Consider the following 24,494-nt stretch of genomic DNA (forward strand, 5'->3'; position numbering starts at 1 on the left):
AAAGCCTTTATTTTTTTGTATTGATTTAGATATTAAATAGTCGATTAGTTACTTTTATATTCATAAAACTTGCTGTACAATTACAGAAAAAAGCTTTCACGTATGTATGAATTTAAGAATAATAAACCCACTTAATTTTCCAAATTACACCCTTACCGCTTGCTTGATTTACTCGCGACCCTGAAAATAGAGACAATAAGTATTTTCCGAAACGTCGATAATCTTGTGTCGGACCACACAGAGTAACATATTTATATACAGCAAAACCTCGCTATTTCGGAATTCGCCGTAATTTGGATAATGTTTGTGCGCATTACGACCTTGATGAACACACTGCCACGATCAGCCTTCGCAAATTGCCGCTTGAAGCGCTAGCATAGAGGCTGCAGGTACATGTAGGCCTCGTATCAAACTTCAATACCAATAGTACTGAGTACGTGGGCTACCTGAACTGTTTTCTAAGACTGACGTCAAAACTTACATTTTTACATTTTATGACCGGGATAACGTAGTAGTTAGTTAGTTAGTTAGTTAGTTATTAGAGAGGGTGGGTTTCCCCATGCACTTGGACCTGTAGTGGTCCATTGTGCTTCCCTCTATGATTTCTACCAGTCTCTATATCCTACCGGTATTGGTGCTTTCCATCAGTCCCGCCCAGCCAGCGAGACCGGCTCTACTGGCTGAGAAGTATCTATAATGCTTCCCCCATCTACCGGAGGTATTAGTGACTGCTGTTGGGCGGGAAACGTCCGCAATTTTGGCTCAGTGACCTCCTTTGGAGGTATGAGGTTCTTTTACGTGCCGTAAAGCTACGACACGGGACCCACGGCTTAAAGTCCCTCCCGGAGGACTTGTTCCCTGAATTTTTCCGCCCTTAAAAATTCGACGACCACCGCCGGGTATTTGAACCCGCGTACTACGAGTCATGAGGTGGGAACGTTACCTCTAGACTACGGAGGCCGCTGGGATAACGTAGTAACTGGCTACTGAGTGCACGACAGAAGGGTCAGAGTTCGAGTCCCGGTAGGGTCAAGAATTTTGACTTCTCCATGTCCAGACCGGCCCTGGGTCCCACCCAGTCTCCTATGAAATGGGTACCGGGAGCTCTTTCGCTGAGAGTAAAGCGGCAGGGGCGTGAAGCTGACCACTCACCTCCAACTAGTGGCGAGGTCAAGAAAATGTGGATCCCTATATCCACTCTCCCATACGCCTTCATGGCTTAGGGCTTAATTAGTTAAGCACAGGGACAACTTTACCCTTTTTATAACAAGTAAATCTATGTTATGATATGCACCCTAGGATTCTAATAAAGTTGTGTTGCCTAAAAAGACAACCCGATTCCATTTTAACTTCCCTGAACATATCTGCAGTATCACTTCTATAATTCGTAGCTTCACTAATTTGAGCAAGGACTCGCTCCTAATTAGTCCTAATTAGTGACGTCTTATTGTATGTCGTATTTTATAGGAGTTTTGTAAGATTTGAGGCTTTCACGGCGGTGACTATGAAGAAAGTAGTCTTATGGGATTTTACACCGTGTATATGTGGTGTTNGAGTTTTGTTGAAGGACTCTTAAATTAACTCTGGTTATGAAGATTACTATGTCCTAGGATGTACAGATCCACATTTTCTTGGCCTCGGCACTAGTTGGAGGTGAGTGGTCAGCTTGACGTCCCGGCCGCTTTACCCCCGGGGAAATAACATTCTGTATCCATTGGAGAGGAGGTTGGTTTGACCCCAGAGCCGGTCTGGACGACGTAACGACGTGGAGAAGAGAAAATTCTTGACCGTACCGGAACTCGAACCCCGACCTCTTTGTCGCCCAGCCCGCAGCCAGTTGCTATACAGACTGTGGATCTATACACCGACTTCCCCATTGGTCACGCACAGGGACAACTTTACCTTTACTGTATCCTAGGATATGACGCAGTGTACTTCATTATGCTACCAACATTTCGAAGGAACATACTGCTTCCATCTTCAGGGTCGAAATTTAAGCCCAATAAGAAACTAGTATGAATACTGCGTTCATGACCTTGCTGGGAGAACCTCAGACCGCTCAGACCTACAAATTGAAGGTAGTGAGGGTTGCCTACTTAAGGCTCTGTCCCCACATTTTATAAGAGGGAATAAGTTCACTCAGGGTATTTGTAATTGTGCCCTCCGAAATGTAGCCGAATTTCTGCCAGAACACACGGGACCAAATTACAGAAGAGAGTACTCCTCGTAGTTTCTGATCTGAGCACCTCAAATCCAACACCCGACTGATATATCGACCTTACATATCGATCTGACGTTACCTAAGTTAGCAGACATTAATGTTTACTGCCTCCGCTTGTGGAGCGGAGTATCGAATTAAACTAGAAAGTACCGGTGGAAAGGAACTTAACTTTTAATGCGTCTAATAAGATTAGTTCTAAGTGGCAAGCTTTAAATAAGCAAGGCTTAAACTAATTAAAACGTACACGTTTTAATGTGGTCGGTGTAGCGACTGGCTACGGGATGGATGACCGAGGGGTCGAAGTTCAAGTCCCTTGGGGGGTAAGAATTTCCTCTTCTCCACGTCGTCCAAACCGGATCTGTGGTACACCGAGCATCCTATCCAATTGTTCCGGGGGGCTGTTCCTCGGAGGTAAAGCGGCCAAAGCTGACCACTCACCTCCAACTAGTGCCGAGGTCAAGAAAACGTTGATTTATACATCCACTCCCCCATAAGCCTTCTTGGCGTGGTGCTTAATTAGTTAAGCACAGGAACAACTTGACCTTTTTACCTTTTATTTGTAACTGACGGTGTGTACTAATGACTTCATGGCAATAGTACGTGTTATTCATAGAACATGTAGAAAATCTATAGTTGTGATACTCATTGTTCTGCCCGCGGCCCACATACGGACCTCGAAAGTGCACAAAAATTAAATAAGATATAATTATTCTCTTGGGGACAAAGCATTTCGAAGCAAAGTTCCCGTTATTCGAACCAGTAGTGTCCTCTGGTCTGTTCAACCATCTCTTATACATAGTAGATCAAGCGCTGTGATCGTGAAATAACGATCTAGTGATCTTGATGGACTTTCACGTTCAGAGCACCTCTGGCTGGTTCCTTTTCTTTTTTTTAATTCCGTCTGTTTGTTGTATGTAATGTATACAAAGTATGCAAAGTACTGCAGCATGTATATCCGTTGCTGGGCAACGACCACAATATAAGCAAATATACAGGAGAATATCCTGAGTAACGGCTTCGCAAAAAGACAAGTTCCCACGGCAACAGTTGAACGGCGTTTTCTGTGCGGTCCGCGCCGAGATGTTATAAGCGAGACTATTTGGGAGTTGCAATTAGTTGATTTCAGTCAATCAGAAGAGTAGGAGGTTGGTGTGAGATGGCCACCAGCTTGGGAGTCAGTTATAAGATATTCGCCGCCGGTAAAGACTTTAAGCGTAGGACATTGTTAGGATCTGTTACAAGGAAATGGCTAACGAAAACAAACTGAGAAAACTTAGTATGTTCTGTAGTAAACTGCAGAGTGTGTGAATTAGCGATAGCGTTATATTTACTTGTAGTCGCGATCTGTAGGTGTTCAGTGAAGCTTAGTTATTAATCCAAACCCCGTCTATAGTCACTCATACACGTGACTATTTTTTGGATAGCAACAATTTGGCTAATTCTTGAAAATAATCTGATGAATTTAAAGCATTGTTAAACAAAGGAATAAACATAACGTGTGGAACCTACAGCTTCAATGTTTAAGGTAGCCACGAATTTGCAGCTGGAAGGAAAGGAATTTGCTATATTAGCCCAGCAGGGTGGCGTACAATGTCTGTTAGCTACGAGAAGCTTGTGAACACCACAACGCTTCCATTCATAGATCTAGGTGTTTGCGTGTTTGACAACGGATAGCGCTTCCTACTCTGTATAGAAATGAGTTTCGAGGTGTGTAACTATACTGAGGTCACGGAAAGATGTCCCTCGTATGACTACGCTAGAAGCTTACTGATCTCTTCCTTTCCAGTTATCTTTGGCAGGACAGTTGTTGCCAGTGGAGAATATCAAATGGTTGCCACCAGTAACACGACTAGATGACTAGAGGGAAAGACGTAACGATTAAAAAGAGATGCAGAGATGGTAGGGCCATGGGACTCCATTCTGTGGCCTCAGTATAGTTAGGAGTGCTTGTAAACATTGTAGCACTTTCAATGATACAGTTGTAGATAATCACAGGTTTATTACGAGTTTATGAAACCGAAGTTAGTTTCGAGACCTATAATTAATAGCCTTGATGTAATATCAGCACTTCTTGTATTGACTTACACTAGGGCATGTTGTCGCCTGATATGAACATTAACTGTAGGCCTTTCTTATCTATTGAAAGGCAGATAGTTATTATTACAGCTAAGTCACGCGGCAGAAATGAGAGTACAGAAGTTGAAATTGAGGTTCTTACTGCGGTGACCACGAGCAATCTTCAGGAATGTACAACTGACGCCGTATATTTCTATAGTCAAACAAGAAACCAACAACTGAACAGACGGAAAGCAGTCTTCTTGCTTGTTTCTTATATGGCTTATCCATGAAGATGGAAGCAATACTGTGACGCATATGCCCATTGCTAGGCAATGGTTCGATAAATATTCTTGAAGAATAGGTTCTCAACAATAGGACATCTATTGCTAAGTAACGGACCAATAAACACACATTCTTGGCAATATAATACGGTGTTTTCCGTGGAGTCCGTGCCGAGGAGTTATAAGAGGGCACAGTCAGAAGACGGGACAGAGTTCAACGGATAGCGGAGTAGTGAAATGTGGACAGAAGTCGACAGTGTTTAGTCGAAAATGACTGTGTAAAATAGTGATTTGTAAATTGTTGTAACCAGTTGTATAAAGGTCCAATACATTCAATCAACAAATCCAAAACCCGTCTTGTTAGTCGCCAAACCCCGGATACGTGTCAGTACGTTCCCCCGAAACGTCAGTGGACGTATACCGGACTACATGGCCTTACTTCCCAGGATACAGTACTCTTCAAGCCAATAGAAATTCCGCATTGGTGAAAATATCTCAACGTTTTTAAGCAGCTCAGTTAATCGGCCAGGTTAGCACAATGGTAACGTTTCTGAATTCAGTTAATGAGACAACCTGTACGTACTCCAATAACGAATCGACCATCAAAACTCTGGGTTTTCCCTAGACCCTCCAAATCTTAGGATACAAAGAAAAAATGAAATTGTTCCTGTGCTCAATTAATTAAGCACTACGCCATCAAGGCGTATGGGGGAGCGGATGTATAGATCACATTTTCTTTACCTCGGCAGTAGCTGGAAGTGAATGATCAGCTTCACGCCCCTGCCGCTTTATCCCCGGGAAAGAGCCCCCTGTACCCACTGGATAGGAGGCTGGGTGGGCCCCAGAGCCCGTCTGCACGATATGGACAAGAGAAAATTCTGACCCTACCGGAGCTCGAACTCCGACCCCCCTCGGTCGTACAGCACATATGCAGTCGTTATACCGACTGAGCTACCCCGGCTCACCGAACTCTAGAATAAAGGTTGAGAAACTCCATATAAGACGTGGTGAAAGGACCTTGAAGAAGGAGACAGTAGATTTCCATGAAACATTGGTACCAAACCATACAGCGCCACATCCCAGAAGAGAGTAACTTTCTACCAAAGGCGCAATAGATCACTGTGGTCGCGGTGCAAGGGCCCAGAAGGCCCACCCCTTATACATTCATTCATTACCTTCAACTTTCGACCGAAAATATTTGTGTGACATTTATGAATTTTTCTATAACCCACTGAAGTGTCTGCCACCCTAGAGAATGAAAAGTTACGGACCATAATTACAGCAACGGGCAAGACGTTACTTGAAATCAGTCCATAATTAGGATTGCAAATTACTGGGAACGAAACATATAATTTGTCATTCCCTGTGTACGCTGTGTGGCGAGGAAAACGTTGACAAGGAAATTTGTTAGCTCACGCAATAAACGAGTTCTGTATTGATTACATTGCATACGAACTGTTCAGATCCTTGTACCTCGTGTGTGTAATCACAAGTGAACTTCAATATTTCAGTAACTCATGCATTATTCCAAAGCTAAACTCTGCTTATGCGTCTTATCACTGCGGTAGGGCACTCTCGCTATATTACTTTCGAACGTCACTGGCACACAGCAAGCCAAGTGGCGAACAGTTCTTAGTATACTGCATTTGACGAATTTATATATAGAGTCTATGCGTCAGCATTGTAATTCTCGAGTTTTTTTAAAGAAGCTACATTAATTTCAGAGGTTAGTATCGAATCATATCAGTCACTGATTATAATCTGCACTAAAGGGCCGTGCCAAAGCTCAAGCGGTTAGTCGCTGGCTTCTCACCGCGGCGGCCCGGGTTCGATCCCGGGTGTGGTCAAGTGAGATTTGTGGTGGACAAAGAGGCGCTGGGGCAGGTTTTCTCCGAGTACTTCGGTTTCCCCTGCTAATCTTCATTCCAAAATTGCTCCACAATCACCCTCACCTATCGTCTGGGGCTGGTACAATAGGCCAGAAGTGGCCGCAGTACAAGGGACTTAGTCCCACCCCACTAGCAATAAAAAAGAAAAATCTTCACTAAAAACGACTGGAGAAGAATCGATTTGAATATGTTAATATTCCGGAATTCGATTAGGAGTGAGTGAGAACATAATTTATCAGAAAATGATCGTTATTGGCAGATTCTAAAGGGTTCTGACAGTGGGTTAGAACACTCAGAACTACTGGGTTTTGGGACTTGACCATCGCCCTCTATTCTAGAAACTAGGAAACGCAAAGTTTCGGAAACTGGATCTGTTTCCGTCCTTGGGTAATGGGAAAGTGGAAGATACGCAGTTGGGTGCCTTAGACGGCCCATACACGTTCGAGTTTGGCGAGGAGCCTGGCTCTGATTAATTTCATCACACATATTGGAACCCGAACCGAGTCGGACTCGTACGTGTGTGTGTGGGCCGCCTTAGAAAGAGCGATTGAGATTAACAACTTCTAAGGGACTTAACTGAGTAGGTGTCTCCCCCTCGCCTGTGGACGAAAGCGTCCAATTTCCGAAACGTTCTATTTTCTAGTTTCTTGAACACCGGATGATGGAGAAAGTTCAAAACCCAGTAATTCTGAATGAATTTTGTTGTGAACAGGGAAATGAAGCTAGTGTAATCTACTAGAAAGCCCTACTGACGTTTCATGGTAGTTCGTGACTCCATTTTCAGGGTAGAAAATTACATTTACTTTTGCAATAATTCCTCTCAAATATTTTGCTCCGACCTTTAAGAGATCATTGTCTCCCATTGGCCAGCTCTCAGTACTATTTCATTTCCTTGTTTTCCTATATTAAAACCTCTTTTTACCATGCAGCTAACTCGGACCGCGATTTGCACACAGCTTTCAACCTTACATATATACACGGTCATATAACAAAATTGTGCAAGCAACAAGCAGAAGTCGTGCAGAATCATGAGAATGAATGCGTTCGTAACATAGGATAAAGTGAAGCCAAAGAAGGGAAATATAAGAGGCTTAAATTGAAGGCCGTTAGGCTTACTACCGTTCAAGTGACTGGGCTGCCGTTGTAGCATAGGATAAGTAATATAGGCATGATCTGCTTTGCAAAGCCTGGACTGACAGATCAGTTGTACTCGTATATAGTGCAAAAGGAAAAATGTAATCGAAACAACCTCATCATTTCGTGAGAGAGGATATTACATACGGACTTTGGTCGCAAGTGTTCAGTTGCAAAAATAATCTCTGGTCTCGAGGCGCCTGCCCGCAAGACCAACTGATTGGCGGTAAACAGCCAGTCGTAAAGTGATTTTGACGTTGGCTTTGACGAAGCTAAATAATTTGCTTAGTGGGGGTGGATTCCAACTGGGTCCACTCGGCACGGAGGCTACTGATTGACGTATTGTACCTGTCCCGGGTGATTATGATGATGGAGAATTTGATGGAATGAAGATTGGCAGGGGAAACCGAAGTACTCGGAGAAAACCTACCCCAGCGCCACTTTGTCCTCCACAAATCCCACTTCACCAGACCCGGAATCGAACCCGCACCGCCGCTGTGGGAAGCCAGCTACTAACCGCTTGAGCTATGCCGCGGCCCTTTGACGAAGCAAACTCTGATACCGGAAGAAGGAGACATCAGGTTTTTCCAAAATGCTAGTAACTTCTTACCGAGAACCATGGATTCATGTAGATTCAGAATAACCGAAAGGAAATATCAAATATATCAGAAAAGTCTTCACTTCAGCAAATATTCTCAGTTTATATCGTCTGAATGCATACCGGAGCTGGTTTCGAGTCATATTTGCTGACTACCGCGTCTGTGGTCTACTGGTCAGCGTTCCTGGCTACAGATCCAGAGGTCCGGGTTCGATTCCCGGCGTTACCAGATTCTTTCTGAGAAGAAGTGGGTCTGGAACGGGGTCCACTCAGCCTCGTGGGGATAATGTAGGCGCTACTTGAATAGAAAAATAGCCATTCCGGTCTAGAAAACCGAAATTAACGGCCGTGGGGATTCGTTGCGTTGACCACGTGACACCTTCTATCCGTAAAATTTGGCACTAAAGTTCTCCGACAAGCGGCGGTCGCTCGGTCGGTATGGTTCGCTTGTGGACTGAAATCACGGAGTTATTTGTTTTGTCAACTACTCAAGGAACGCTGTGTAGTTTTGATGCTTGTGGATTTATACTTGTTATTCTAATTTATGCTTTTCTTTACGGAACCGTAACGCTGAATTTATCGCAAGAATAAGCAGGAAGGCACTCGGAGCAGCTGCAGCTTGTGATGACAAGTCTAAGTCTTCTGGCTGTGTATTTCCTCATGACACATGTGGAAACATCCAAGATCTCGGTGGATACAATGGTCACAGTTACTGTTGGAGTGCTGGATCGGTATATATCATCGTGTGTGTACCTGCTGTACACCACAGACCAACGAAGTGAGTATCCTCTTTTTATTACCAGGTTAGTATAGTCCATATGATCTATGAACCACGGAATGTTATATCTGGCGTTGACAATATTGCAGAAGGAAATTCCCCTCGTAGTACAAGGTGCGACAATTTAATTCCCCGAATTAGTGCCTGATTTCATTACCAGGTTCGTAAAGTCCATCTGATCCACGAACCACGGAATGTTATATCTGGTGTAGACAATATTGCAGAAGGAATTTCCCCTAGAAGTATAATGTGCGACAATTTAATTCCCGGAATGGCCCTGTGAATGTAAAATTTGCTTACCTGCCCACTAGCGCCTGCTGTTGCCTTCGAAATACTCTCCTTGTGAAGCTATGCACTTCGTGAGATGATGGTGCTACTGCCGGAAACAGTCTTGAAAATCGTTTTCCGGAAAACCTCGCAGTAACGCTATCACGTTGCGTTGGAGATCATGGATGTTAGTAAATCTTTGTCGCATAAGGGCATTTTTTTTAATTTTGGAAAGAACAAAAAATCGCAAGGGGCTTATTCAGGTGAATAAGGTGGATGTTCCATTTTTGTAATGGATTTCTTAGCCAGAAACTCGTGAAATTTTGAAGCATCACGATCAGGGCTATTATCATGGTGGAAAATGCACTTAAATCTATTACCGGTCTATGAATATCGAAAGTATACTGAAAATAGACCGTAGTATATTTGTTATGGCAGATGAGATTGGCCGCGCGGCCTTAAAGCATGAACTGTCTTCTGTCGCTCGAACGTTGAGATCGCGGGTTAGAATCCCACTCAAAAGCGTTGATGTTTATGTGTTCATTTAGTCTATGTTTTTGTTGTCCTGTGCATAGGTAGCGGTCTTGCGACGGGCTTATCACTCGTCCAAGGCGTCCAACCGTCTCTGGAAAATGATGACTGAACTTAAGAAGAGGCCAGGACACAAAAATGGGCTGTAGAGCCATTGATGAACGAATGAATGAATATTTCTAATGTTGACGTAAAGGTGTGTATGTCACTGACTGATGCCAAAGCCACGTTCCCATAGCAGATCGCGTACACTTGTATATAAAAAGGTAAAGCTATCCCTGTGACAGGCCGTGGAGGCCCACATGTTAGTGAGACGTCGAGGCTCCCACATTTTCTAGACAATCGGTTCTTAGATGGCGGTGAGATAAGGTAAAGCTATCCCTGTGACAGGCCATGGAGGCCCACAAGTAAGTGAGACGTTGAGGCTCCCACATTTTCTAGACAATCGGTTCACAGATGGCGGTGAAATAAAGTAAATGCATTCTTGTAACAGCTCGTGGAGGCCCATAGGGTTGTGAGACGTCGAGACTCCCATATTCTCTAGAAAGTCAGCTCACAGATGGCGGTGAGGTTATCAGCCTTACGCGCTGGCTGAACTTTTACCTCCAAAATGATTTCTGGTACTCATTTCTGTTAGAGGTTGAGTCGAACCCAGGACCATAGTAGGCCTCGAAGAGTTAGGTCAATTGAAAAATTCAGTGACCTCATCGGGAACTGTACCCGCGACCTTGCGGCTTGTAACACAGAGCTCGCATATTAACGTCTTACCTACCACGTTATGTTTAAGCTGCGAACTTTTGAAATCTGTTCTAAAAACGAAACCAAACTTCAAATCTTTTTAAAAACAACCAAAACGCTCATGTTGCAGGAAAATTCTATTAATCTTTGTGTTTTGTTTTATAAATAAACTTGCAGGGTTAGCAGGGCTAACGTGTCGGATATTATGATCTTAAATTTTGGAGATGCTCCAATCATACGTTAAGACTTATGTCGCCGCAAACTTAATCATCCACGTCATACGCACAAGGAATTTTAGTTAGAAAAGTTCAAGAGTTCTCGTCTAGCCTCATTCTTAGTGTTTGAATAAAATATGTGATAAAAATGTTACCCGAAAATTTCAGTGTCATTATTCATGGTTTTCCAGCGTAATAAATTCTACGCTAGAATGGTAGAGTAGTGAAAGAAAAAAATATACTCTTCTACCTATATACAGTCGACCTAAGGAGAGCAATGTTTGTCGTAATATTTGTCGTCATGCCATTTCCATGGCAACCGAATGGGAATATAATGGCACTTATTTAGGACAGGACCGGAATTAATTTTATTTGCTTATTAAAATACGAAGTTTCTTTCCTGGACCTTGTTAGAATTTTTACTAAGTGAATATTGGAATATATTTGACGGTTTTATATACACCTGAATACTAATTTTCCTTTGAAATTTTCCTTTTTTAAACGTCATTCCAGGACTGCAGGAAGAGTTGCAAGTAACAGACTTAAGTTCATCGTTTTCCAAGAAAAGCGTAACGTCAGTACGTCTGTCTACTGAGGAGTTCCTGAGTTCGGAACAGGAATTCTGTTATCGCCCATTCTGTGTCGTCCCATCTAGTGACCATCTGACACTGCAGTTCCTTCAGAAGGTGAAGTCCTGTCTCCTTTGTAAAGGGTTCTGATTGTTATTGTTACTCTGAGGATCACTCAGTTTGTAGACTTTTCCAACGCCTAGGATTCCAGAAAGAACACAAAGTTTGAGGAAATGTAGGCCGCGCCATAGATCAAGCGGTTAGTCGCTGGCTTCCCACCGCGGCGGCCCGGGTCTGATCAAGTGAAATTTGTGGTGGAAAAAGTGGCGCTGGGTTTCACCTACCAATCTTCATTCCACCAAATTCTCCATCATCATAATCACCTGTGGCAGGCTACAATAGGCCAATCAGTGGCCGCCGTGCCGAGTAGACCCAGTTGGACCCTACCCTCCAATAAGCGAATTAAAAAAAAAAATCTATGAAGAAATGTAAAAATGTTGAGGTACTTACTCATTTTGATTCGTCAGAAACAGCCCGGGACAAAAACCTTGTCAAGCCATACGTTTGTCCCCCCTTGGAATTTTGGAAAAATTCAGAATTCCTAGTACAAAAATATGAAGTTATTTTTAATTTTGGCGCTATCTATGTTTAAGTATGCAAAATTAGACCTACGCCTCTAAGGCGATCAGTAAAAATATTATTAAACCGTCCAAACGCATGTCTGTAAGCAAATTATCCCACACTTCTCTCCCCTCCATTTCGGAAACGCTGAATGTTTCATTGTAACAGTACTGTAAAGTACATAGTGTATATTTAAAGGGAACTTTCGGTAAAATGGATTTTAGATAATAATAATAAGAAGAAGAAGAAGAAGAATTATAAGTGGGACAGTTAGTGAGAATCAGCTGAGTTACATAGTTGGAGAGTGACTGAGATAGTCAGTTAGTTGGAAGACTTATGGGGCTTAGTCGTTTAGAGCTGTTGCTCTAAGAAGCTAGTAGCTGAGGCCGGGGATAGTTCGGAAACCCAGAGGAAAGTGGAACGTCCGCCGTTAGAAGCCGCTACCGAACAACGGCTAATGAAGACCTGACGGTTGACACTGTTGTGTGTAATAGTGAATTGCAAAGTGTAGTCATGAGCTGTATCAAAGAGTTCGATAAATCCAAACCCCGTCTATAGTCACACTTTTACACGTGACAGTATAATCAAATTGTGGTTCATTGTTTCTCTCATTTGCCAACAGGTTTCTGTTGCAAATAAATTTCCCAGAGCTCGATGGCTATTGTTCATGGACAAGAGTAGGTTATTGGAAGAATTCTTCGTCGATGTTTATATCCCTTTCGACTGCGAGTTCCTGGTGATACAGAGTTCAGCTGAGACTCCAGTAATCCGCGTCACTGAGATCTATCACATTCTCTACCAAAGCCCTCTGCAGACTTTCTGTGTAGCAAACTTTACTCCCGGTATTGGGTACGCTTGGTCTTCATTTCCCCTCATCGTAAGAAGGAAGGACTTGCAAGGAATCATCATAAAGGGCGCAGTTATTCCTTACGTACGTATGTCCTTGAATATTATCAACATAAAGCACTTCTGAATTAAAAAATATTGTTTCAGTGCTCAACATGATACTTCGTCACACTGTACGGTATTTTGAGTTTGTAGCACTCACAGAGGTGACCATGAACAGTACGGTCATCTGAATTGAAATTCCATGCAGTTTGAAGAGAGCCAGACGTTTCGGAGGAGAATTTTGCCACTGTTTTCAGAATTGAAGACTAATTCATTCAAGAAACTCCAAAAGCAGAAGACAAATGGAGCTAAAATTACTTCCTGCTTATTTTACCGTCCTCCAAAACGTCCTGCCCTCTCCCAACTATATAGCGCTACAGCAAAGGGAACATTACTCTTGTGTATGGAATGCATTTCACTGTGATCCATTCGTGTACAGCTCTTGAGCAAGAATATGAACACACGGTTACGATCTATGTGCATGTTATTTGGTTGTAAATTTGTGAAAAGGAGGTTGTGTATGCACCAAGTTAAAAATTGAATGGACTGTCTAATAAAATATGGCCACGCCATAGCTCAAGCGGTTAGTCGCTGGCTTCTAACCGCGGATGCCCAGGTTCGATCCCGGGGTCTGGTAAGTGGGATTTGTGGTGGACAAATTGGCGCTGGGGCAGGTTTTCTCCGAGTACTTGGGTTTCCCCTGCCAATCTTCATTCCACCAAATTCTCCATCATCATAATCACCTGGGGCAGGCTACAATAGGCCAGAAGTGGCCGCAGTACAAGGGACTTAGTCCCACCACACTAGCAATAAAAAAATCTAATAAAATAATTCATGCTCTTTTCTACTGTGTGGACAAAATGCATACATTTGTATTGCTAAATCACATGTCACATAGAGTAGCCACTGTGCTCTTAAGGGTCAATAGAATCTTCTTTCTTTCCCTAGAACCCTTACGTGACTGAGGCGAACCCCGGATGGAAGAAGGCAGCTAAGTACGGCGGATATATGATTGAACTCTGGAATGAATTGGAACGCAGAATGAATTTCACGTGAGAATTTTCATATACGCACCTTATTAACATGACAGACATTAATTCGTTATGAATTATATAGCTAAGTCTTCCCAGGACCGAACTTGAAGATGGAGGAAGCATATATTCCCGAAATATTGTTAACATTGCCCATAAACATACGGAGTAACAGCAGAAATATACAAACTAAACAAACTGGGCGATTTTAATCTGCAAGCGAACTATACCGACCGAGCGACCGCCGCTTGTCGGCGAAGTTAGTGCCAACTTTAGCGGATAGAGGGTGTTAATTTCGGTTTTATAGACGGGAGCCACTATTTCCTTGAAATAGCTCTTCAATTATCCTCACAAAGCTGAGGGGACCCCGTTCCAGACCCACCACTTCTCAGAAAATCTGGTGGCTCTGGAAATCGAACCTGGGACTTCTGGTGTACTGTAGCCACGAACTCTGACCACTACACCACAGAGGCACTAACTCCGCCGACAAGCGGCGGTGGCTCGGTCGGTATAGTTCGCTTGCGGACTAATGGCCACGGAGTTTGTATACGCTCCGAGCTATATTTGTTGTTGCTGGTTGCTAGTTTGATTTGTTTCTACAAGGTGTCAGTGAAATCCTACAGCCATGCAGTTCGCCACACTCCCCAATGTACTGATGCTCCCTTTATGATCTATAGCACAGAGTATGTGGCACCTAACGATGCTGTGTTCGGATCCCAGCTGGACAACGGATCCTGGACTGGAGCCGTCGGAATGGTCGTGAGGAAAGAGGTGGACGTTGGAATCAGCTTCTTCGCCTATTTGCCGGATCGGCTGTTAGCCGTCGATTTCTTACCACCGATATGGAACGTGAAGTGAGAACACAGTTTATTCTCCTGTTTCAAGTCTTTATGTATGGAACTGTACTGGACTTCAGTATACCCAACCCCAGGGAAACTTCTTTTAATTGCCTGATTGCTGGCCAGACGTCGGCACTTTTTCCGAAAGGTCCTGCGATCGACCATGTTAATACAGGTTTCCTTAGTTTCTCTCTTGTCTTCAGGCAAGGAGGATGAAGTGGGCAGGGCATGTAGCACGAATGGGGGTTACGAGAAATGCATATAGGATATTGGTGGGAAAGCCAGAAGGAAAGAGACCACTGGGAAGACCAAGACGTTGCTGGTTGGACAGTATTAAAATTGATCTTAGAGAGAATGAGATGGTATGGATTGGATTGATCTTGCTCAGGATAGGGACCAGTGGAAGGCTCTTGTGAGCACAGTAATAATAAAATGCTGGGAAATTCTTGAGTAGCTGCAGAATTGGCGGCTTCTCAAGAAGGGCTCAGCTCCATTAGTAAGTAATAGTATTTTCCCGCATAAATTTTGTGTTCGAAATTTCTTCCGGTTTCTGGACACTGTATAAGAGATGTGTGGCAGCAGAGTACATAATATTGATAAGAGGCTGAAAACTTATTAAAACTCTGTCTTATTAAATCTCTTTAATGTAGATGTGAATATCCGTGAGGCTGTGCGCAGTCAAATTAATTTCAATTTTTTTGTGCTGCTTTCCTTTGGCAGGCTAATGGTGCACATTAAGGAGCCTGAAATGGAAATCAGCTCACTCAGCCACATTCTTTCTCCGTTTGTCCCTACGCTGTGGTTTGTTGTGGTTTCAATCATGATGGTTCTCACATTAATTCTGTCTGCAACTTGGTACTTGCGTCCAAAATCCAATGTAAATGCTGGCTCAGCGTCCTACCGATTTTGTGAGTCGTTGCTCTGCGTCTTCGGGTCATTCTGTCAGCAAGGTGCGCAGTATGTACCCTTCTGCAGTTTGCGCATGCTCTCCTTTCACTGGCATAATCTCCTTCCTGCAAAGCTTTTTATTTTCTTCAATTCTGGCGGTAACTGTCTAGACTTCTGGGATGTGGCGACGTGTAGATATTGTGTTAACCGACGTTTCGGAGGAACTTATCGCTCCTATTCCTGCTCTTATACAGCTGTGTTTATTCGACTGGACTCCGTCTGTTTGCACCTGCTCACTCCGGTTCCTCGCTCGCGGATTTTTCTTCTCTGAAGATGGAGGCGATACGTTCCTCCGAAACATCGGTTCACACAATATCTACACGGCACCACATCCCAGAAGACGGCTCTCGTTATAGTCACACCCGTGAAGACTTCAAATCTTACATGTCTAGACTTCTGTTTGGGATGTACTCGGCCGGGTCACTGGCTGACCTGACTGAGATATTTCATGGTTTTCCTCAGTCTGTATAGGAAAATGTCGGGGTAGTTTCTCAATTAGTCCATGGCGCCTTCCTGCCAAATACTTTTGAATTTCTCATTTTTCGAGTTAAGTTTACAAGGACAGTAAGCTTTGTTGAGCCCATTTCATTAGTTATTAAGTATAATTTTTGTAAGATTGTGTGCTTAGGTTGAAATGTTAGACGGCTGGCCGGAAGGCAAGGAGACAGAACCGCGGCTGACTCTTCGCATTCCTTGGCAGTCGATCGAATTGTCTTTAGAAAAGACTGTTTAAGTATCAGTGGAGAGACCCGGTCAGGTTTCGCTTAGCGCGACAAGGCATGTCCAGCAAGATGCCGACCTCTGGGATTTCGCACGCGCAGCTTTCGCAACTTGGGAAAAAGCTGAATCTTGGAACTGGAAAAAAAAAACAGGCCGTTTCAGACACTCTGTTTCTAGCAGTTGTCAGAAACGGACGAGTAAAGCAAAGTGTGCCTGTGGAAAACCTTGGGATGGCGCCAGTGTTCTTCATGTGCATCATGTTTAGCGCGAGTGAGTACTTGCCCGTGGTCGGATCACTGATGGCTTATTAGAATTTCTGGTTTAAATTATTTTAGTGCGTTAATGTGTTTTTTTAATTTAGAGGTGTATAAGTGTTTAAGTTGATTATATATTCCATTTTTGTTGTTGTTTGGAGAACTGAAGTTTTTGTGACCCTCCTAGTGAAGCATATTTTCCACAGCATAGGTTAAGTGATATCCACGGACGTCCGATAGGGGGTGAGTACAGTCAATGCCCCCTATCAGGGCACAACAGCTGTTACTCTTTAGTTTGAGAGTCACAGGAAACAATAAATACAGGTTATGGGTGGAACTGAGAGGCATTTTAGCTGCAAATCAGGTGATATAAAGAGTTACCAATGCATTTTAAAGGGCTAAGCCTATTGTGACTATGTGATGGTAAAAGAATGTTCTGTTTTCGGGATTGTATTACAGCAAATGCACATCACTTTTAATACAGAGCAACTACATAATGACATATTCATGGGCCTCCCTGAGGCACTGTTTGAATTTAAATTAAAATAATCGAAGTCATTGAGTTTACGTGTTAAGCCATATCAGCTCAGAAATATAAACACCGGGTGTTTTATTTAATTTGCCTTTTCTTTCCTTCACTACTGCATTTGTCCTTGCTTTTGCTGTTGTGATTCTTTCTGGTTGTGCTTCCTCTGAAACGTCTATGATCTCCTTCAAGTCTACACCGCGTCACATCCAGCAAGTTAATATTCTCCACTGCACTGTTTTACAAATTAAGTGATGATAATAAAATATCATTACATGAAATATTTAATATTTTCGAATAATGTTTAAAATATATCATCCTTTAATTATGACAGTACTCAAATCGCTATGCATATTAATTTTGTTTCGTTGGATCCATAGGTTCTGATACGACGCCCCAGACAATGGCGTCGCGTATTGTCTACTTTACTATGCATCTCACTGCTGTCATCCTGTTCGTGGCGTACTCGGCCACCTTCATCTCCTTCCTTGCTGTTCGCCGCCATGATCTGCCCTTCACCGATTTCACTGGCCTCCTAAAGGACGGAACGTACAGGCTGGGAGTCCTTTCAGGTTCCGCTCGTGTCGATTTCTTTAAGGTGTTTGTGTTTATTATTAATGTCAATTTTCTTTGTTTTGAGAGATTTGAACTCAACTTCTGTGCTTTCGAAAGGAAAGGAAAGGAATAGCTTTTAATGACAATATTGGGACTCCGGTGTTGGCCCAGGCGACAATAATGTCTTCTCCCTCCGCACTCAGAAACAGATGGACTCAAAAATGTTTTTAGAATTGATGACATGAAACCTTCCAGAGCCCCTGTCGAAAGCTGTCAGGGGTGACGTAATTCTCAAAAGACATTTATTTACATTGTTGCGTAATGTGTTTAGATTACTATAAATTAAATGTGAGAATTCGAACATGATATTTTGCCTAATATTTTTGGAGTGATCAATGAGTTTATCAGCTCAGACATGAGGAAGAAGTGAATGCAAAGTTCTGATAAGGAAACGTATCGCTAGGGCGATCAAAACGTACAAAGGAAGATAGTGCTACATGAATCTTTTTTTTATTGCTAGTGAGGTGGGACTAAGTCCCTTGTACTGCGGCCACTTCTGGCCTATTGTAGCCTGCTCCAGGTGATTATGATGGAGAATTTGGTGGAATGAAGATTGGCAGGGGAAACCGAAGTACTCGGAGAAAACCTGCCCCAGCGCCACTTTGTCCACCACAAATCCTACTTGATGAAACCCTTGATCGAACCCGGGCCGTCGCGGTGGGAAGCCAGTGGCTAACCGCTTCAGCTATGGTGCGGCCCCTACATGGATCTTAATAGAAATATTCTGGAGTGGTGTGGAACGATTTATCTGGGTTTCGAATGTGGACCAGTAACCGGATGTTCTGGTCATGTTAATCAATAAACGGCTTCAGTAAAATTCTAAAAAAATTAGTGGTTGAGCGGCTGTTAGTTTAAAAAAATGACCGTGACAAGGCTTTAATTTTAGGTTATAAGAATTAGTGCTCCCATTATAAGGTTTGGAGCTCAGTCCTGGTACTTAAATTTTCTTATGTTGGTTTGTTTCCTTCTAAGTCTCTTTGATTGGATCTATAATGTTGCTTGATATTTCCTTAGTTTGGTTGGTGAGTGAATGAGATAAAATACGGTATATTTTTCTATAATATCTCTGCTTTCCTTGCTTTTCTCAGAAATCGAAGATAAGCGCACTAAATGAAATTTACCGGAAGTTAATACATCCTGACGTCACTAACCTACCAAACAGTGATTCTGAGGGACTACAACGGATTTGTAGGAATGAAAAGTACAGTTACGTTATTTCTCAGACAACACTCCGAGGACTGGCCAGAAGTATACCTTGCAGTATTGTCGGTGTTCCTCAGGCTTATTACACTGTCGCAGCAACCATGATCATCAGCAAATCAAGTCCTTACAAGAGGATCTTAAATTATCAGTAAGTTTGAAGGCTTACGTCGTATAATTGATTCATTTCTTGCTGCTCTGCACTGTACACACATTGAATGGAACTATGGAAGTTGTAAGCAACCTCCTTTAAATATCTTACACGCGGTAGCCTAGTTAGTTGAGGCAGTATGCTACAAGCCGGAAGATCGCGGAATCGAATCCCGATGAGGTGGATTTTTTTCAATTTACCTAATCATTTCAGTCGCACTATGGCCCTGGGGTCGACTCAACCTCTAACAGAAATGAGTACCAGGAATTTTCCTGGGAGTACAGGGCGGCCGGCGCGTAAGGCTGACAACCTCACCGCCATCTGTGAGCCGATTTTCTAGAAAATGTGGGAACCTCGACGTCTCAAAACCCTATGGGCCTCCATAGCCTGTTATAGGGATAGCTTTACTTACTTTTACTTTTACAGTTTTTGCACGTGTCAGTATGGAAATTGTTTCTGTAATTGCAGTGTTCAAGAAATAAAGCGAACTGGGATACTGACGAGGATTGAAGCCAATGCATGGCCACCGAAGTACAGTGAGATACTGGAAGAACCACCATCCAGCGTCAATTTGGGAACCGTTACAGTATTTTTCGTTATTCTGTTGATGGCGGTAATAGCTTCTGTGTTCGTCCTTGCAGTCGAATTTGGGATACGAATTCTTGGACAATCATATTAATTGGCTTCTTTCACAACAAGTTAGTTTGCTTGTGACGAGATATCTCGTCGCAGAATTCGATGTGCACTGGACGAGATCAATCTAATCTGTTAACATGTGAGAATATAAACCTAATTGCCTTTATGGTATGCATGCTGTTGTGTGTTATTTACGGAAAGTTATAATTTGGGGCAGTCGCACATAAAATAATCAAAGAGAAACAAAATAGACACTAATGTATCAATATTTGTTTTTGTTCTTGTTGGTGGTATCGGTACATGTTTCGATCATTTTTTGGGTAATCTTCAGGCGTACACGAATAATATTTATCTTTGAATTGCGTCATTAATATTACCTTTATATTGTGTGTGTATGATTATTCTATGATGTCAATTATATCTTAATTTTAAAATGTGGTTCAAATATCGTTAAAACTGGAAGTGAAACTTGATATTAAATAGATAAAAATTAAAATTAAAATCCAAATTGAAATAAAAACAAATGTTGACACTTTAGTGTCTTTTTTTATTTTTTACGACTGTACCAAATTATATTTTACCCAATTGCCTTTATTCGTAAAGAGAATTATGCCAGGATATTATTTTTATAATAACTTAATATATAGATATAAACTTGAATTATTAAGATATTTATAAAGATACTTATCGGTCGCTGTTTACAATAATTACATAATTGAAAATTACTGACGAAAAACCTGTTTATAACCAAACATGCGAACTAGAAGCCGTTGCTAAGTAACTGCCCCGCAAGCAAACATATTTCCACTGCGACAGAGGGACGCTGTTTTCTACGCTTTCCTTCACGAGGTCTTGCACTTCGGGAAAGTAGAGGGAAGGGAACGTCCGCCTTTGGGAGCCGTGACCAAGCAACGGCTAGTGAAGACGTGAATGTGGACACTGTGTAATAGTGAATTATAAAGTGTAGTCACGTGCTGTATCAAAGAGTCCAATAAATCCAATCATCAGTCCAAAACCCTTCAACCGTCACTCCAGAAATTGTGAAAACACTATATATTCCTCTCTCATTTTCGACCCTAGGGGTGGACGCAATCGAATGTGTTTCCCCCTTAAAATTATGTAAGAATTCATATTTCGCTAACAGATGAGCCGTTTCCCTCGACCCTGTGGGTTAAGAACCCCGCTCTTCTACCCACTTTGACCCGTGAATCCCTTCTCTATATGGGTAAGGGACAGGCTCGTAAGAAACGACTTGGTTGCTAGCGTGATGTACTATGCCTCCCTAAGATTGACTAAGGGATGTCGAGGTAGAAAAACCACAGTCGTTACAATGGGCCAGGCTGAACGGATCCACTAGGCAGGAACTGGTATGGAACATACGGCAAAAGTATACTTATACTGTACTGGCGTTCTCAAACATATAAATAAATATATATTGATAACATAAGTATACAAATGAACTCCGCCTGAAGGGCAGTGACTGGTTAAAACATATGTTATGGCCCAAATTTGAGATTGAAGAGGGTATGGTATTACCCAAAAGCTAGAGACTTGCGAAAAGCGTTTCGCAGTTATTGCCGTAAATTGTAAACACCAGGACTGGCAATTAGGTTAAGAATGTGACTGCACAGCAGATCTGTGTAATCGCAGAGCAAGAGCTTGCCTCACTCAGTGCACTGGATTTAATCGTAAGAGACTGCTTACACAGCAATAAGACGCAAGGGGTCCGCCCACAACCATCCATGAGAGCCAATGAGGAGGTGATTAGGAGGATTGAGGACACTGAGGGGGAGTCACCTACCCTCTGTCGTCAACGCTGAATCAGCGAAAGAAAACCATAAATTAGGGAATTTCGGGGGATTTGGGACATGTTCTGTCACAGAATATTCAGTTGCCAGCCGGAGGCTCTCGGCGACATGTATACCATAAGAGGGTGGATGACGGCAGTAATCTACATCTGTATTGCAAGTAAGTCTCTTTGCTCATATACGCCATGCTGTTAAATGCTATTGTGTATAAAAAGTGTTAGAGTGAGATGTTCCGACAGCCTCTAGTGTACCGAGTGAGAGCCTGAGTAGAACGGGGTAGGACAGGGTAGTAATGAATGTACAGTAGCAGACGAGGATAGGAGATACAGTCCAAGGCAACTCCCCTCCTCCGACAAAGATGGTAGAAATAGCTCAGTAAGAAGTGTGATGTAAGCAGACCAAATTAGGTCCTTTCCTTAATGTAATTAGTGGTGTAAAGAGACAGTGTACATAGGGAAAATGTACGCAAGGAGTTCTGATTCTCCCGTTAGTAACCATCCTGTCCTCACCCGATCCCAAGCTTCCCTAATCAAGACCGCCGACGGCAGCCGAGTGCAACGAAGATGTTAGGAAAAGAGTAACAACCGCCTAAAGTACTTATAGTTTCTCACCCCCTCCCCCTGAGGTGTAACAACATATGATAGCGAATTGATACAGAATTACGCTGCGCCCAATAGCACAGCGACTCAACTCGGCCACGCTTCGTGGCATATTTCAAACTCTCCAGTACAGCATGTACTCGATCAAGCCTTCGTAACACAAGGGAAGATAGCTTGAATACACTACTGAAGACGCCTGAAGGGCGATGTACTGTTTGTCGCAACCTTTAACAGAACCAAAATTACACGACGCCACACGGCGTCTATACTCGACCAAAAAATGCGCCATACGGCGTACACCATTTCAGTAAGTCACTTACCTGTATTCTGGCCATACGAACTCAAAGTTTTACCTCACGACTGATCCACTCTTGACCATATCGTGAGGGCACTCTTCCCCCTTCGAACGGTGCTACCTGCCGAAACCAAATTTCAAACTCAATCTATTCAACTTGCGGAAACAGAATTTGAACGTAGCGATGCTTTCAGACGAAAGTCTATGGGAAGAGAGAACAACTAGCTTCACTTGAGCTAGCCACGAAACCTCGGGATACGTCCAGGAAGAGGGGGGAAGGTCAGCTGAACTGACGTCAGTCAAGGACGTTAGTTGGAAAGAAGGGAACGGCTCGCATCCTGGCATTTCGGGGGGGGGGCTCCAAGGAACTTAACGAAGAAGAACCGTTGCACTGTTCACAGAACAGTAGAAATTACTTTATCGTCTTACAGAAATAAGCAAAGATTGACGTCTTTGCTTTGCTACCAGAGCAGTGACTTTTCCGTTTCATTTTATGTGCTGATATTTCGAGTAGGAGAAAGAGCAATGATGTCGCGATGCCCACAATAAAGACCGTGAAGATGGGCGATGCCTTCATCAGGGACACGCTTGATGGAATTTCTTCCGTCTCTTGTCTGAATCTTAATGGGACGAGGTTCTCTTCGTTTCTTCTCACAATTCCCGCTTCGTGCATTTTCGTGAAACTGGAATTCACAGAATAACAAAGATCTCATATTCTTGCAGAGATAACTTTTCTAATATGGCGCCGTGTAGACTGGTAGTTAGACTCTTCTACAGCGGATATTGAGGACGCAGTTTCCTCCACAAACTGATGTAATTACCAGATAACACGATGTCAGCACAAGATGATTGTAATATTAGTTGAACAACAAATATCAATAGGTAGCATGGTTGTGTGAGGCACTATGCTAATAGTCTGAAGGTCACGGGTTCGATTCCCGATGAGGCCATTGGATTTTTCACTTGACCTAATCCTTCCAACCGCACTATGGTCTTGGGATTGACTCAGTCTAAGAGAAATGAGCACCAGGATTCTTCCTGGGGGTTAAAGAGCGGCCGGTGCGTAAGGCTGACAACCTCATCGCCATCTGTGAGCAGATTTTCTAGAAAATGTGGTAGCCTCGACGTCTCACAACCCTATGGGCCTCCACGGCCTGTTACAGGCCGATGGATGTTAGTTTGTTCGGGTTAGGACCCCGTTGGAGGGAGCTACCCGCAGTTTAATAAACAACGCTTAAAATATTAAAGAGGGCTTAGGCTTTGGTGTTGTACTTACTAGTAGTTGAAGAGTTTCTTGAATTTGCTGTTCTTCTTACCAACCATCCCCATGGAAACAGGAATGGAATAGTCGGGTACTGCCACTGGGAGGCAGGCAAGGTAGGGCCTAAGCAGCTTCTCAACGATGCTTAACGTGAAGTAGGCATAGTTGCTTCTTTGGCACACAGCCAATAACCCTTCCTCGTTTGTCAGTGGAAGGTTCTTACCAGGGATTATCAGTCGTCTGTAAACGTCCTTCAGAATGTGGTCAGACGAAGTCTGCATTGGCGTGAAGCACATGTAAACTTGAATAGTTATGTCGATTGAAAACCGGCGTTTCGGAGGAACATATTGCTTACATCTTCAGGGTAGAAAATGAATCGAGCAAACCGAGCCTCATTGTTACCTGTTTTCATGCTGATTCCTAGCTTGGGTTATTCTTCGATTCTGAAGATGGAGGCGATATGTTCCTCCGAAAATTCGGTTGACCTTTCACGAACTCTTCATAACCACCGGTGTGAGAACCTAAAATCATACAAATATCTATCTGATTGAACTGTATACGTGAGAATTTACGTTCTCACGGCAGTGGATACGAAGATCAATATATCCTGGGATGTGATGTCATATAGCGGGAGTTTACCGACGTTTCGAAGCAACGTACTACCTTCATCTCCAAAGGCTTCCTTGTTTGCTTCATCGACACTCCCTTCATTATTAAGAACGAAGCAGTAGGTCCCTACGAAACGTCGGTATAATTATACTGCATTATATTATGTCACTGAAGTGGTTGGTGTATTGTCAACCCTTTAGACTTCTTTCAGGGA

At 43.0% G+C, this 24,494-nt stretch overlaps 2 protein-coding genes across 2 annotated transcripts in view; one reads left to right on the forward strand and one right to left on the reverse strand.

Annotated features, from left to right (window-relative positions):
• Positions 1-22,657, reverse strand: part of LOC111869607 (probable glutamate receptor) — a 38,007-nt gene extending 15,350 nt beyond the window's left edge. Inside the window, exon 1 of the mRNA XM_023861256.2 lies at positions 22,436-22,657. The gene's annotated coding sequence lies outside the window, so the exon portion shown is untranslated. The remainder of the gene's footprint in view (positions 1-22,435) is intronic.
• Positions 16,516-19,820, forward strand: LOC111869583 (glutamate receptor ionotropic, kainate 2). The gene is made up of 4 exons (XM_023861222.2): positions 16,516-16,596; positions 17,487-17,704; positions 18,810-19,072; positions 19,541-19,820. Exons 1-4 carry the CDS (start codon positions 16,557-16,559, stop codon positions 19,749-19,751), a joined length of 732 nt encoding a protein of 243 aa, XP_023716990.1. The 5' UTR covers positions 16,516-16,556; the 3' UTR covers positions 19,752-19,820.
• Positions 22,658-24,494: the final 1,837 nt, after the last annotated feature.

The sequence above is a fragment of the Cryptotermes secundus genome, unplaced genomic scaffold (genome assembly GCF_002891405.2).
Source record: "Cryptotermes secundus unplaced genomic scaffold, Csec_1.0 scaffold512, whole genome shotgun sequence".
Classification (NCBI taxonomy): Eukaryota; Metazoa; Arthropoda; class Insecta; order Blattodea; family Kalotermitidae; genus Cryptotermes; species Cryptotermes secundus.